This window comes from Hyaloscypha bicolor (assembly GCF_002865645.1).
Source record: "Hyaloscypha bicolor E unplaced genomic scaffold K444scaffold_10, whole genome shotgun sequence".
Classification (NCBI taxonomy): domain Eukaryota; kingdom Fungi; phylum Ascomycota; class Leotiomycetes; order Helotiales; family Hyaloscyphaceae; genus Hyaloscypha; species Hyaloscypha bicolor.
Window position 1 is genome coordinate 3098281 of NW_020194512.1, and position 15921 is coordinate 3114201.

A 15921-nucleotide genomic window follows, 5' to 3' on the forward strand; every position below is an offset into this window, starting at 1 on the left:
TAAGCCATGTCGAGACTGTTCAAGAAAGAGTATATAAAACCTCTATGATTTCAGCGTTCCCGGAAATTTGCTCAAACCAACTCACTTCGAACCATCCTCCTACACTGGCTCGAGAGAAATTTGGCGAAGATGTGGACATCAACTTTGTTAATTGCAGCCTCGGCAGCAATAGTTGTCGGCGCCTCCCTCCCACCCGTGACTTCAGCACCTACCGACCTCTCATCATGCTCCGCTCAAATGGACGGCAAGCTTCCATACTACCAACCACAGGGGTTTAACTTCAGCGGGACTATCCGTCGCTACTATGTCGCTGCTGAAGTTGAAACTTGGAACTATGCACCGTCTGGTAAGCCGCCACCTCCCAAAAAGCCCTTCGCATCCACGAACCTTGTTGACGAAGAGTGCAGGCTGGGACAACTGGCTTGGCGTCCCAATGAACGAGTCCTTCCGGGCTCAAACATGGGGCTACCTTGCTTCAAACACCAGCATCGGGACGACCTACGACAAAGCCTTGTATCGAGGATACACTGGACCCGATTTCACTGAGCAGAGTGAACAGCCAGATTGGCTTGGCTTCAATGGCCCTATTTTGAGAGGGGAGGTTGGAGATATGATTGAGGTACGTCCTCCCCCCCTTTCCCATTCTTGCCGTAATGTAAATGGACTTTGTGCTGACTTAATATGGCTATCTAGATAATGTTCGTGAACAAATTAGATCCATTTTATGCAACAATGCATTCAATGGGTCTCTTCTACACCAAAGACAGCGAAGGTTCTCTGTATCCCAACGGTACCAATGAATTCGCACCCGGGAATGCTGTTGCACCTGGAGGCTGCGTGGTTTACAAGTGGCTCATCCCACCAGCATCCGCCCCCGACGCAGGCGAAAACTCTAAGCTTTGGGCCTACCACAGCTATATCAGCATGTATGAAGACACAGACGCTGGTCTCACTGGTCCCGTAATCGTCTACAACCCCGGTACGATGAATGCCACCATGGCCAAGAACAGAGAATTCATCCTCTTTTACGGAGACAACCAGGAGAGTAATTCCTTCCTTGCGATGCATAATGTGATGAAGTATTTGCCTGGTTTGGCGGGGAGTGTCATGAATGAGACGAGCACGTATCCGGCGATGCAGCAGGGAAATGAGAGTTATTGGTATCCGCAGGAGGTTAATAGTCCGCTTACGAACGTCGATACTTCTGTTGCGGCGAATTTCTTCCCCGTGAGTTGCCATTTTACATCCTATACATGCTTTGGTGGATTTTAGAGGGAGAGGAATCGATAACTGACAAATCCCAGATCAACGGCTTCATCTTTTCTAACAACCCGCCCTTCAGCATGTGCATCAACGACGCCGCCATCTTCTACATCATGGATATGGGTTTTGACACCCACGTTGCACACTGGCACGGCAACAATGTGCTCCATAATGGAGTCATGATGGCGAGCGTACCAATCAATCCCGGCCAGATGCTGACCACACATATGACCGCTACGAATCCGGGGCTCTGGCAGGTCATTTGTCATTTTAATACGCATTTGAGCAAGGGGATGGAGGCGTGGTATCGGATTTATGCGCCGTGGGAGAAGTGTCCTTTGGTGCCGCTTGAGAGTTGAGATTTGAGGCAGTAGGGTAGAGTGGGTAGTCAGGGAAAGGAGGAGAGTTTGGTGGTAGCAGTGGTAATTGTGTATAAAATGGAAGTTGAGAGGTGACTGATGAGTTTGAATTACTTCCTCGTGAAATGCAGATGGAAGGAAAGCAGAATAGATGATATCAAAGGACGATTTATCGTATGTCAAACCGCCTATGTAGCTTGTCTGCTTTCCAAAGCTCCATCGCCCCGCCGTCCATGAAGCCGTGAACATAGCATTCTCCTACATATAGGACGACATTGTCACTACGATGGAGAGGGTAAAGGGTTCCCCCTCCGAACAACAGCTAGTTATTACTCTTGGGCAGTGTTCTCAAACTCCCGACGTAGTAAAGGACCGAGCCTTCGTGCTCCTGGCCTTGATATGTCGACCAGCCTTCCTAGCACAAAGTTCAGGCAGGCACCCAAATTCCCCATCACCACTCTTGGCGCTTGGCGCTTGGGTCTGTTTGATTTAACTAGAGATGCCGCATCAAAACCATCAGCAGGCGAATTGGGTGGTGCCATTGACATAGGAAGATTTGATATTATCGACCGTAACCATTCTAGAGAATCTAAATCAGAATTGATCACGGACGGCAATGCTTCCTATATTATTTTCATGTAGATATATACAAAAATATCCCCTCCCTTTGCGCTCCATAGGCACTCTGCATCGGAAGAAATCGAGAGATACCCTTGCTACTTTGGCCTCTCCCATATTGCCAGAGCCCAAGTGTTAGGAATTAGCGTTATTGGACGGGCCAACCAACAGCTGCTGCAAAGTCGCCTTGTCATTGATGACGTTGAAATAAGGATGGCACATAGCTTCATTGGCAGTGAGGCGTTCCTAACGGACTTTAGTAACACGACAAAATTAAAATTAAACTAGCAGCTCACTTGGTGGTCGTATCTTAAAAGTTTGTCCAGGAAATCAAGCGCCTCATTGCTGACAAGTCTCTTGTTCTCGATATTCACAAAGTTTATCCAGGGCTTCTTCTCAAATTGGCCAAGGATATCGTTAACTTGAGAATGCAATTCGATCTTATATTTATCCAGGTACTCGAACAAAGCGTCCGTGCCAAGTATCTTAGAAATTCTGACGAGTAGGTCTGAGTTACAACTTCCGTGGAAGAAAGGTTCTTTACGGAAAATCATGGACGCAAACATGGCGCCCAGGCTCCACATGTCCAAACTATAATCGTATTCTTGGTAGTCAACCAAAAGCTCGGGTGCCTTCCAGCATGGGGAGGCAACGCGGACATCATATTTTGTTCCTGGATGGTAGAACTCGGCCAGACCCCAGTCGATAAGTCGAAGCTGTGCTGGGTTATGAACGCTGGTCTAAAGTCTTTCAATTTAATGTGGTTATCTCACCTTTTTGTTTTCATGGTCAATCATTACATTGTGAGGTCTTATATCTCTGTGTATAATGCCGTTACTGTGGCAAAAATCCAGAGCCTTAAGCAACTCAAGAATATAGAATCTGATATCGACGTCGCTGAATTTGGGATAGAGACTTCTGAAATCATTGTTGTCAACGTATTCAAAGATCAGTGATGGTGTTTTGCTCTGGTGCCGCTTGTTAGTCGTTGTTGGGTAGATGTGGGAAAGGACGAAATACCTGACTGTCTATAACCAAGTCGAATAAAGAAATGATATTCGGGCCCCTGGCAAGGTTTTGCAAAACCTTGACCTCTCTATTTAATATCTTCTTCTTGACGGGTTTGAGGACTTTGATAGCATATATCTGATTGTTGACGATGTTGATTCCTTCGAAAACGTCGGAATGTCTGCCCCGGCCTGTGCAATGAAATGGAATTAAGAACTCTATCTCTCTATATAATACAATATGAAATGGCTTACCAATCTTTCTCAAGATCTCGTAATTTTCCACGGAACCCCAGCCTAATTAGATAATTAGATACCCAAGATGTGATGAGAGATCGATAGAAAATAAATTTAAAGCTCACTGAGAGTGATGTTGTCATAGTCCCAGTAACTTTTAGGTACGTTCTGATTTACATCAGCATAAACCCGCGCCATCTGGCAGTGACTACTCGAAGAGCGTGTGAGTTTGTAGATGGTGATGAATGTGTTGGGTAAGGATTGTCAGGCTGACGACTGCTGCCTGCCAATGTCTTATTAAGCAGAACGGGAAAATGTAAACGACCCTTCATCCACCCACTAACCCAAAGTAGAGGCGCTCGGACAGGAACACTAAAAACCTAGCTTTTTCTTTAAATTTAATTTACTTTTTAAGAAATTAATAGAAATTAATACTTTATTTATTCTCTTGTAGCACTAATTAAGAACTATTTAAATATAAACTTTTTGCGAAATATAAATTAGTAATACTTCTTTAAATTAAAGAAAGCCTAGAAATTTAGCGAACAAGTCCCTAAACAAAGATATAAGAGCCCTACAATTTTTTTAATAAAAAAAATAGAACTTAATAAATTAGTATATAAATTCCTTTAAATTAGAATTCTATTTTAAGATATATTTTTCTTATAAGCTAAGAAGCACGTGATTATATTATAAGCCTTATAATATACTAGCTTATACTTATATTAAAAAACCTAACCTGAGGTCTTTAAGGAGCTTAAGTAGCCAATTACAAGTCGGCCCTGGCGCCCAATCGACACCCAGGGGGGGAGAGGGGTGGATGGGTGGTCGTTTTACATTTTCTGGTCTCGGCTTGCTTACGGTCATGCTGTAGTTTCAAGACAACAGCCTTAGTGATCTTTCACTTCCGATCACCACCGAAAACGGTCTCTGGCCTCTATTCTTCGGTCGCACTACCTCCGGGAAGCTAAGAAAACCCTGGAGTAAGCTCAAGGTGAATGACTTCTGCAGGTACCAATGGCGTTCCTTGCGCGGTGTTTTCTCCGGACAATTTTAAGCTCATCTTATGGCCCGAGAACATCCTGCCTTTTGTCTCGCTGGGGTCTCAAGTAAAGGGGGAGGCATTTAGTCAGGGTTATGACGTTGGGATTCACCCAGCCCATTACCAAGGGCCTTTATTGCATGTGAGTTGAACCATCAGGTGAAACGTCGTTATTTGAATATAGGCTATCTGATTGACCCTGCGTCAGACTAGTGAGGGTCATATCCGCGTAGTTGTTGACGGGCTAACGAGAAACCTGCCGTCTCAGGGCGCAAAGCGGGATGAAGCCAACGAAAGATGGGAAATGGAAGCCAATGTTCTTGATACAATCGCTACTATCGCCCATCCTCACCTGGTCCAGCCTATCGCCAGTATAACGTGTGGTCGAAAGAGCTACTTTATCTTTGAGTGGGAAGATGGCGGAAATTTGCAAGATTTCTGGTATCGCTATACCCGTTCGTACCTTCCACAAGTTACCACTGGTGGTTCGTGAAAGCGATCTGGCCATACTAGCGACTTGGCCAAGTATTTTACATAGTAAATTTGTATGGGAGGTGCTTCTGGCTGACTGGTTCGTGCATGAAGTTTGGCGAGGAACATCAATTTGGTGGTGGCCAAGTCGCTAGTATGGCCAGATCGCTTTCACGAACCACCAGTGGTAACTTGTGGAAGGTACGAACGGGTAAAAGCCCCGTTTTAGTCCTTGGCTTTGTTCGAGACGTCATTGTTGTGATTCGCGGGATAGTCGACGAGCTCGACAAGTTACATAGCCACGACGATGGTGCATTACATCATGGGATTATCAAGCCTCAAAACATCCTGCTTTTCTCACCAAAGTACGATGAGTTCGGCACTCTCAAACTCGCTGGTATGGGGTCAGCGCAGCAACACGAGATCACAACCAGAGTATGAGCCTCGCATACTGCAACAGCTTTCGGAACAATACGTTACGGGCCCCGTGAAGCGATGACAGAAGATGCCAAAGTCCCGTCGTTATGGTATCTGGTCTATGGGATGCGTTGTTCTGGAAATGCTAATCTGACTGCTTCATGGCCCTGATTCCCTTGGTGACTTCAGTCGCAACCTCATAGGCGAATTTCGCGGAGAAGTGCCTTTTTTCGCCGTGGAACGAGGGCCAAATGGCACTGTGTCTCGGCTTCATTCGGTTGTCGAGGCGAGGGTGGAGGCTATGGCGCGAGACCCGGAGTGTAACGGAAGTACTGTACTGCGCTATATGACATGTTACATATTGTGAGAGACAGGCTTCTAGTCGTCTCTCTTCCCCCAAACAGACCATCTCACTCGCTGCTGGAGGGGTTGAGACATACCCTGAATATAACCTTGGAAAACTCCGCTCCAGAGCTTGAACGAGTTCGTGTGACCACTTAAGTGGTCCTTCGAGACCTGGATGCGATTTTAGACGGGGGCAGAGACAGCTAGCACTATTGGTTCGCGGGAGCATCGCGGAAGGGGATTTCCGGGCTAGGGGATTTGCTAATGAAGGGGCCTACTAGGTTTGCTTCTGAGTTGTTGGTGCCAGATGCCAACGTGGGATGAACTAAAATATTGGTTTGAAAGGCGCCATCGATAAGCGAACCTGTTCGAAATAACGTGTCGACTCAAGATGTGATCTCACCCACCCGCGATTACCCAGATCTTGGCAATGTTGACTAACTGTTGGCTCTCTTGTGCACGTATATAGTTGGTTAGTAGGCTAAATCGGGAGCTTGAGGCCACTGCTGACCTGGTGTAATAGTCGAGCCAAAGTTGGGAGTTCTCAGTAGACAACAAAGTTTGCCACTGAGTTGGTATCCAAGATTGATCTACTACTCTTTCCCGAACAAGCTCAGTCGGCAAAATTTTGCGTACAGGGCCAGTTGATTGATATTCACGCGTCCAAACTTTGTATAAGGGATGCTCGGTCGGACCTGGAACCTTGTCCAGTGCCTGCGACTTCTCCAAAATGAGATGTGAGGCTTGGCGTCGCTTAAACCTTGAGGATAACCCAAATTTTCGGTCCGAGAGGATTGATTCCGCCTTCGTCCTTGACGATACTTACCCCGAACGGTTCTAACATATACCGAAGGCTAGCCGTGGAGGTTTTGTGTCACAGAAACCACTTCATTGTCGCAAAGCGTATCCACTGGATCACCTGGTGATTCCCAAACGGACAATAATGCTTCGAACTCCGGTGCCTGATCCAATTCCACGACTGAGAGACTGACTTCAACTGTGAAGCCTTCCCAGAAGCGATGCTCAACAGGCGACTCGATCTCGCGGTGGGAAGGTTTAGATATGCCGTATGGAGAGACAGTATGCGCAATATGTGACGGAAAGGGTTGTGTGGTAGAACGAACTTGGTTGGGGAAAACATGGTTTACGAAAAAGAGATGTCGTTTTAAAGTGAGGCTGAGAAGGCGGGTCGAAGCCGAAAGACACTAGCCGAATCTGGAACCAGTTCTCCAAACGGTCAAACCGAAGGTATTGTTACACGTAATTATTTGGATCTCATTAGATTTCGTCGTAGAGATAATGGTGGAAGAATTTTTATTCGCTTCTCCTAGAGATCTCCTCTCTATCAAGAATCATGTGCTGTTTGGCCGAAATTCTCACGTGACTTATTTGCACTGCAAAACATGTGGTTTGAAAGCGCAAAGCAGATTCGAACACTGCTGCCATTTCAGGTGCTGATAATCACCCTTGCGCTATATCTGACAAAAGTTATGTACTAAGAACTGGCTCTTAGCCGTTTATAAGCACTGATCTGCCTTTCAGGCTGCTATTTGTTCACGTGTGAATAAGCGCGTGACCTCTAAAATGGCATTTGAAAAGTTATTATTAGCACGCGATCATCAAAGCGTCGGCGATCGATATGCCATGCTATCTCGCGGACCAGGTAGGTCTAAGCAGTTTGGGCCGCTGCGGAAAGGCATCTCACACGAAAGTGCCCGAGGTAGCAGCGGATTTGTGAGCTTCAGACGCCCTAAATTGAAACCTGATCACAAAGTGCAGAGAAATTTTCTTGGCTTTCCGTTGTGCATCGGAAAAGGAGGGCGGCTTGAGTGAACTATTGGTCGCCCTCTTGGCTGCGCGAAACGCACGTTCCGCCCTTACGCGTCGCGTGGACAAACTCACTCGGTGAGAGATGAGAGATCGTGAGGGCGAACAATCGAATCAATTATAAAAACTGTCCAGAAAGCCTTTACTTATTGCTTTCAAGTTTCCGTTTCCTAAAGATCTGTTAGAAGAATTGCTTCGAGCGACGTATACCTCCGTCAGCATACCCCAAACATGGACGAGCAACATTTCTTGACCAACCCAAGCGAATATTTCTTCGATGGCGGCCTTTCTTCCTTCATCTATGAGGACGAAGCCACGGCTCCCACCTACGCTACTCGGTCCTTGTCGTACCTCGATTCCGTTCTACAAGATCCGAACAACCGTCTCAGCAAATCGTCATCGTGAGTCCATCCCTTCCAATTCCCAAGTTAACGACCGCCTGGGTAGCCTTTGCGAACAGCGCAAAGTACAAAAGCGACGACTTATTGGATCATATAACATCCAAATCAGATGATAAGTTTACGGAGCCAACTTGGCCTCATAGCCGGGTTGAAATGTCCTACTCAGAGATCAACAACCAAAACAACGTCGCAAGGGACAACGTGGCCAGCGCAAACAAGTGGTGTACCGTACACACGCTACGGATGGTAAGTGAGAAACGCTATACAATAGCCTGACTCCTGTGCACTGTAACAATAGAGCATGGCAATGTGATCTCTGAGTAAATCACCACCACGCGCTTATGGCCTTCTTCGCAATGAATTGCAAAGCCTCCGCCTGCTCTACGATAATTTCAAAATTGTCAGCGTTCAGTGCACACACCCTCGAAGCTGTCCCGAAGGGACAAGCTTGCGGGACCGAGACTCTTCGCGTCTCCTCGCATTTTTGGGTTACTAATCTGGGTTTGGGGGAGTAGAAATCACGGATATAGCTGGGATTCCTATGAGGGGGCATTGAGCATGTGTGCGTATGGGGATGGATACCAGACTTCCATGATGAGCAAAGATGCTCCGGGATTCTATTCTAAATATGATCCCTTTCTGGCTGTATTTCCACACGCCAATGATCATACGGGAGCCGGAGAGCAACTGGCCCAGTAGTAAGTTATTCAGATTTTCCCTTTATTTTATTGGACCACATCATTAACTGATGTCACAGCGGCTTACCGGCCCCGGACGAATTAGCTAGTTTCGAGACTGAAGTCACCAATTCTATGCCCATATTCGAAGCCCCATGTGCGGATGATCTGGGCAGGTAGTACGTGCCAAATGAATTTCCTTTTTCCCAAAACGACGCTGATAACATAATAGCAACGAGGCATGGGGCTTCAATGACTTCGATTTCCATGACAATCTTTTCGCAAGCATGGACTCACTGGCACCACCAGAGCAAGCGATCTCACAAGTCTCCGCACCAAAGGCAACGAGAGCAGGCTTGGCGATATTCCACCCTGGAACGTTCCACGGAACGTTCCGGCCGGTATCGACTGGTATTAGGTAATATCGGTAATGGAACGTTCCAAACGTTCCAAAATGGCAGGGGTAGGGCGATAATAACAGGGGTAGGCGAATCCACCGCTAGTTCCCCCACTATGCTCCCTTCCTTACTTTTTATCTATCCGTACGATTAATTTACCTTGAGTATATCCTCAAAATGTCTTCTTTAATTGAACCAGACCATTCTCTTGTACCATCCGAGACAGTAACGTCTTCTGCGGACCATTCAAAGAGGACTTCCCCGATTTGGAAGCATTCTCGTCGTGTATTACCTGATGAAAATGAAGCTTTACTTTATTGTTTATATTGTCAATCAGACTCTTTCCCACCACCGTACGGCACTACTACTGTAGGGAACCTCAGAAAGCATATTCTAAGGTATCATCCACTTATTACCCTTGAGCCTACTAACTCCAAGAACCAGGAGAAAGTTACTTAACAAATCCAAGGGCTTTATTATCAAGCTCAAGAACTTGGAGATATAGAGGAGTTTGATTTACAAGTTCTTGAACGGCAAATCGATTAAAGAGTCCTTATAGAAGCCTTGATTACTCTTATTATTATACGAAACCTCTCATATAATATGGTAGAATGGCCAGAGTTCCATATACTTTGCCAGCTCTTGAACAAAGCTTGTAAAGGCATGATTCCCACGTCTCACTCTACTGCTTCTATTAAGGTCAAAGAATCCTGGGTTCGGCATAAGGATACCGTACGACGAGTTCTCTAATTAGTAATCTTACATATTCATATTTCCTTGGATATTTGGACTTCCCCAAATCGCTTTCTTCTTTTGGCTATTTATACCCATTTTACCTCGTACGAGTTTAAGCGTCAAAAGGTCCTTCTCGCTCTTAAACCAGTCCGTGGCCACTCAGGAGAAGAGCAATTCTCAGTTCTCCTTCTAGTTCTGGAAGACTATGGTATTATACGAAAGCTTGGAGCTATTATAGGCGATAATGCTGGAACTAATGGGACCCTTTGCAAGGCAATTCAAGTATACTGGAAACAAGAGCTTAATATTGAGTGGAACGTATAGCAAATGCAAATTTGCTATATTAGCCATATTATTAATCTCGTAGTATAAGCTTTCTTATTCTCTGGATTAGTTGAAATGGAGGAACTTGAGTTATACGAGTAATAGGAATAGACTCAAGAGATTAGTGATGACGAGAGAAAGAGAGTCAAGTTTAGGCTCTTAGGTCTACTTGGCAAAGTACATAATATTGTGGCTCATATTCGCAAATTACCTGCTTATATGGCTAAATAGATAGGACTTGTAAAGAGGATAATTCCAATAGATAATCGTACGAGATAGAATAGCTAGTATGAAATGCTTCTTATTCTTATTGAGAAAATAGAGTATATAGATAAATATTACCGGAATTACGAGGACGATCTTATAGAGGATTTCCTATCTTATAAAGACTGGAAAAAGCTTTATATGACTAGGGACTTTCTTGCTACTTTTATACGAGCAACTCTCTTTGCGGAAGGAGATACTATTTCCATTAATCATATGCTCTTTGTAATGGATATTTTAATTAAGCACCTTCAAGAAATAATTATAAGTCTCTTGCTTTTCTTTTTTCTTCTCGTATAAGCTTAGCTAAATATAATATAGGCTGAGTTCAAGAAGAAAAAAGATAATAAGAGTAAAGAGTTCCTCGTACGGCTTGATATTATATATACTATACTTAATAAGTACTATACTAGAACCGATCTCTCTCCCTTTTATACTATGGCCTTGATTCTTAATCCAGGCTTCCGTACGAGATATATTAAGGCTAATTGGCCAAAGAAATATGTAACTCTAGCTCTCATAAGTATAAAGAAATTTTGGGAGTACTATAGAGATCAAATTATTCCTCTACTATTAAGCAATATTGCCCCTTTCTCGTACGGTAAAGAGCTATCTTAAGAGCCATTAGTACTTGACTTCTTTGATCGGATTGCTCGATCTCTTTGCTTAGTTATACGACCCGCAAGTGAGGACGAGTATGAGGATTATAACTCCCAGGAATCGTATGATATTGGCAAGCAAGGGGCCTTAGCTTGGTGGAGCCAGGATGTGTAAAGGGAACGCTGGCCAAGGCTCTCACTTATGGCTATTAATATCCTCTTAATTCCTCTAATAAGCGATGAGCCAGAGAGAGTCTTTTCAGGGGCACGCCGTATGGTAAGCTGGGATAGAGGGCAAATGGAAGCAGAGATAATGGAGATTAGAGAGTACTTAAAGTATTGGAAAAGGACTGGGATCTTGCAAACCTTCTTTGAGACTAGCTAGTTTAAAAGAGATACGTATCCTTTAAGACCCTTATATGATTAGAGAACCTTCTGGATATCGTCTAAATTTTCTAAATTTCCAAGCTATGACTTTTATTTAAAGGCTACCTTTCCCGCTTTAACTTCCTTCTTCCTTTATTAATATTACTACTGCTCGTACGAGAACCTCTTGCTCCTCTCTACTTCTCGCGATTACATCGATTATACGATAGTAATATATCAAATAATCCAGCCCCTGGTGGTAACCCCCCTGTGCAGCCTCCTGCTCCTGGCAGTGGTCCCCCTATATAGCCTCCTGCTCCTGGTCCTGGCCCTGCAAACCCAAACCAGCAGTAAGCTTTTAATCCTTGATCCTATCTATCGTACGATAGCTAATATCTTTAAAGGCTTGTTCCTTTCGTTGCTTTTGGCGCTGGTGGTGCTCCTAATCTTGGTGCAAACCAGCCTCTTCCTCAAGGCCAATGGATAATGGGTATTGCAGGCCAATAACTTGCTCCCTTCGTACGATACCTTACCCTTTACTATATAATAAAGCTAACTAGAGTATAGTGCTATAATAATCAATAATAACAAGCCCTTGCTCTTCCTGGCCAGAATGTAATCGTTAATCCAAATCGCATTGCAATTGGTCAAGTCCTTATATAGCGACAGTCCTATATTAATGCTCTTCTCATTTAACGAGGAGGGGTTAATATGACGGCTACTCCTTGTACTACGTGTGCTCGTACGGGACTTAATAATACCATTTTCCCTGAGTGTATCCGGATCGTGGGTATATGGGGTGGTTGCTGTAGCAATTGCAAGTGGCCAGATTATACTGCAAGCTGTCGCTGGGGAGGGAATGATAGTAGTGATGATAGTAATGGAGAGATTGGTACAGGAGGTCGTGGAGGACGTAGTGGACGTGGTGGACGTGGTGGAAGTAGTGGGGGTGGCCGTACGAAGCAAGGACGAATTACATAACGTGGTATAGTAAGAAAGACTCCTCGTGGCAGTAGAGTTACTGGCAGTAGTACTACGGCTTAATAAAGGCCTTTCTGAGGTTATACGATGGTTTTTAGCCTCTCAATAGCATAATTAATGGAAGTTCCTTACAAAATAACGAGAATCTACAGGGATTAGCTCGCTTAGGAACGATTGGAACGTTCCATTACCGCCCGTTCCAGACCCCTGGAACGAATCGGCAGAAACCGATTGGTCCGGAATATCGCCAAGCCTGAACGAGAGGCTCCACACGAAATTCATTTAAGCGAACTTCTGATGTACTCGACCGACACAGTGGCAAAAAACGCGCTGTGTGCCCCGTTCTTGGTTGTAGAACTTCATTGAGCAGGGAATCGGATGTCCTAAGACACATCAGAACTATCCATGGCAGCAGAGAGAGGCTCCTCTGTGATGTCCCTGGCTGCAAGAAATCTTTCTCACGAAGCGACAAGTTGAGGAGTCATAAAAAAAGGGAGCATGGCCCCCGAAGGACGGCCAGGACCAACTGTTGAGGTCTGCTCCACGTGAGAAATAACGATATGCTTCTTGGGAACGAGTTAGTGTTATACAGAACTGATAATGGAATTTGATTGGTATTGGGACATTTTGGGTATGGATCTGGCAGTATTTGGCGATGTCGTAGGCAAACTGGTAGAATGGACAGGCTCCCCTTTATGATGTCCGCCTTAATTCTGTGCCTGATATGTGGTGGCACAGCACGTTTCCTTGATTTTTCCAGCCGCTGCCCGTTTTTCTTGAGCCAGGCTATCTCGCTCACTCCTTTCTTAACTACGGTGGGCTTGTCATAAATGTTAGCGATGTGGCCGTCTTCCTTGATTTGGCGATGACTTCCGGGGACAAGACTCCGCATAGAATGTGCCTTGTAAACTTCTACCTGATTCATTGGAATTACGACACGTCTTCTAGAATTTTCTCTTCGCAATCTCACAATACAGGCTGCCTTTAATCATTTGCTGCAACGCCGTAATAATTGGCAGCGTCCGACGATGGTGTGCATCTGATTATCAAGATATTGAGTTACAAGAACCGAATGTGCTATGGAATTTCTAAAAGACGCGTTGGTCAATAGTGTTGAAGAAAAATTTAGTGGCCTCGCCCTCAACTTCTACCGCAGCCTGTTTGATTTTAAAAATGTCTTTCCCTGTCACAGATTGCCTCACTTCGCCTTCGGAATCGGAAACTGATTGAAAAAACAGCGCCCCAGCCTGGTTGACAAATCCGCAGTCCTGCTTCCCCTGGCCTTGTGACTGCGAATTTCCAGAAACGTACGGGTCTGGCCTCGACGTAGCTTGGTTTATCATGAACTTGATGCTCTTGACATTGCCCTTGAACTTGAGGCCGTTCTGGGTGACGTCGTATAGAGGCTTCCCCTCCCGACCCTGATTCTCCCGATGATAACTCCTATCAATAGGGATTATGTGAACAGAAGTGTTGGTTGTAATCACCTGTGCAGCACTTCCGTCGGATGTTGTTGTGAAGTGATACTGCCTTTCTTCAGTATCACCCGGGCCTGTCTCGAATGCTAGGTCGTCTTAGAAACCCGGTTCAGTGATTATTTTCTTCCTTTCTTTTCCTCTGTGCCAAAAACAGGACGGGTATGAAGACTGACCGGCTCTGACTAACTCAGAAGTGCTTTCAATTTTGTTAGTTTTGCAATCTTTCGACGTCTGGAGTGCAAAAAATGCTTACAGGCCGTATGTCCGGGGGCGGGACGCCATGGTCCTCTCGGCCGAAGCCCTGCGTGGGCTCTCCACAAGAGCCTCATCAAGAAATAGTGCCTCATCCACCTCGGTGTTCATTTCTTCAGGAGATAAATTGACTCTTCCTTCAGACATGGTTTCGAGCACGGCAGTCTTTTGCAGTAAGGGGAGGTTTCAAGGTGAGTATTGGAGAGCCTGACTTGAAGAAAAGAATCAACTTTTGGATTCCTTCACCGGGAGTCCATGCCGAGCCTGATGGCTGACTTGATCATGCCCAAAATCTGCCTTTGCCAATGTGCTTTTCTTTTTCCCTCACTTTTCATACCCGCCAACTTCCGACTGGATGGGGAACTTCATGAGTCAAGCCGCCGCCCCATGAACATGCAAGAACAAACCCCAGCCAATTGTCCTTATTGAACAGACCACGAAGCCTAGTGTGGGTGCGGGGGCGGACATGATCTAGTCAGAGCTCATCGGGGTGCATATCCCTAAGACGCATCAGGATCTGTCTACTAACGCAACCGTGTAACTAATATAATGTTTAGTGTGCTTCTCTATAGTATTTTATCAATATCGAAGGACCGTTAGGCGAATCCAAGGAGAGGCAGTAAAAGCCAGAATTCGTGACTATAATTCAAGGCTAGGATCTAACTCGTTTCACTCACCGAGTACGCCATTTTACGCCATTTTACGCCATTTTAGAGAATGTTTCCCAAGAAACCGGTTTTTGAAAAGACACGGGAAGCCAACCTGTCACTCACCTCCTTTGAATAGACTACTAGGTTTAGATAAGAACATGGTTGGGTTTTCAGACCTGTTGCCGCTGGGAATGTAGTGCTGCCCAGCCGAATTAGGTCAACCTGGCTGATGGAACCTAACAGACCAAAGAGTCACGAACTTCCAGGACCACTACTCCTAGTAAGGTCTGATCCCTCTGGCATCACTTGCAGGACAAAAGAATCCCGAGGTGCAGGAAGTTGACACAGATTTCGGATGAAGAGGTCTCGTTTCGAAGTGAGGCTGAGAAGGATGCAACGAGGTTGGTGGCTAAACGCTACTAGCCGGATCTGGAACCCCGCTTTCCAACGCAAGAGATCACGAGCGACGGTTGGTTTTCAAACTAAAGTGTAAAAGAAAGAAGTTTGACTTCAGTTCGACCCAAGAGACTTGTTGAATTAGGGGGCTTCCTGTCCAAGCCAGGAGACGATTAAATATCACGTGATCGGCATGAATAATGTCACGGAAGACGCATGCTTGTCGATACGAACTGGGTAGTCAATAAGAAATGGCGAAGTGATTAATCGGCCATATTTTTTCAAATGGATAGAAGATGCATGATGCAGTTTGTAGTGACAAGGCTGCAACTCAGATCGGATCTTTGAGTGCAGGCTGGCTGCAGAACCGGCTAGGTCTGAGGATAAATGACCACAGCTCGTCTCCAGGCACTGTGTCAAAGGAATACTCAAACTACTTAAGTTACTTAAGTAGATACTCAAGGAGTATCGAGTAGAGTATAAGTAGGATATATTTTGGTTGAGTAGAGTATGAGTAGGACCCACTACTCTACTCTATTCTACTCATATGACACACTGTCTCCAGGGTAGTTTCAAGATCTGAATGCGAATTGGCCATAGATCAAGGATTACTGATTGACCGGATAGTCATGAAATATGATTAATGATATGATTAGATTTCATTCACGGTTGAAGCTCAGTTGACAAAGGTGAGCGACAATTCCAAATAGTATGGCAGCAAGAAGATATATTTCCATCTAAACCGCTAGGCACTAAAAGCCCCGTCTAACTTCATCCTCCCACCTGCCAAACATGTAATTACATATCCTTTCCT

The 15921-nt window shown here is 45.2% G+C and overlaps 5 protein-coding genes across 5 annotated transcripts; 3 read left to right on the top strand and 2 right to left on the bottom strand.

Annotated features, from left to right (window-relative positions):
* Nucleotides 1-129: 129 nt before the first annotated feature.
* K444DRAFT_515843 (putative multicopper oxidase) lies at nt 130-1622 on the top strand (the record flags this gene model as incomplete). The annotated part of the gene is given in 4 exon segments (XM_024873631.1): nt 130-346; nt 408-619; nt 694-1261; nt 1279-1622. 4 exon segments carry the CDS (start codon nt 130-132, stop codon nt 1620-1622), a joined length of 1341 nt encoding a protein of 446 aa, XP_024744391.1.
* A 605-nt stretch (nt 1623-2227) lies between these two features.
* On the bottom strand, nt 2228-3682 carry K444DRAFT_649433 (Pkinase-domain-containing protein; the record flags this gene model as incomplete). The annotated part of the gene is made up of 6 exons (XM_024885567.1): nt 2228-2486; nt 2537-2956; nt 3014-3208; nt 3261-3439; nt 3503-3544; nt 3610-3682. The coding sequence occupies 6 exons, from the start codon at nt 3680-3682 to the stop codon at nt 2376-2378; spliced, it is 1020 nt and encodes a 339-aa protein (XP_024744392.1). The 3' UTR covers nt 2228-2375.
* A 1128-nt stretch (nt 3683-4810) lies between these two features.
* Nucleotides 4811-5499, top strand: K444DRAFT_16788 (uncharacterized protein). The gene is made up of 2 exons (XM_024870713.1): nt 4811-4985; nt 5227-5499. Exons 1-2 carry the CDS (start codon nt 4943-4945, stop codon nt 5436-5438), a joined length of 255 nt encoding a protein of 84 aa, XP_024744393.1. The 5' UTR covers nt 4811-4942; the 3' UTR covers nt 5439-5499.
* Nucleotides 5500-7817: 2318 nt separating this feature from the next.
* Nucleotides 7818-8844, top strand: K444DRAFT_623649 (uncharacterized protein; the record flags this gene model as incomplete). The annotated part of the gene is made up of 4 exons (XM_024882300.1): nt 7818-7987; nt 8047-8233; nt 8417-8685; nt 8745-8844. The coding sequence occupies 4 exons, from the start codon at nt 7818-7820 to the stop codon at nt 8842-8844; spliced, it is 726 nt and encodes a 241-aa protein (XP_024744394.1).
* Nucleotides 8845-13369: 4525 nt separating this feature from the next.
* On the bottom strand, nt 13370-14208 carry K444DRAFT_690253 (uncharacterized protein; the record flags this gene model as incomplete). Its single annotated transcript, XM_024887761.1, has 3 exons — nt 13370-13904; nt 13983-14005; nt 14063-14208. 3 exons carry the CDS (start codon nt 14206-14208, stop codon nt 13420-13422), a joined length of 654 nt encoding a protein of 217 aa, XP_024744395.1. The 3' UTR covers nt 13370-13419.
* Between the last annotated feature and the right edge of the window lie 1713 nt (nt 14209-15921).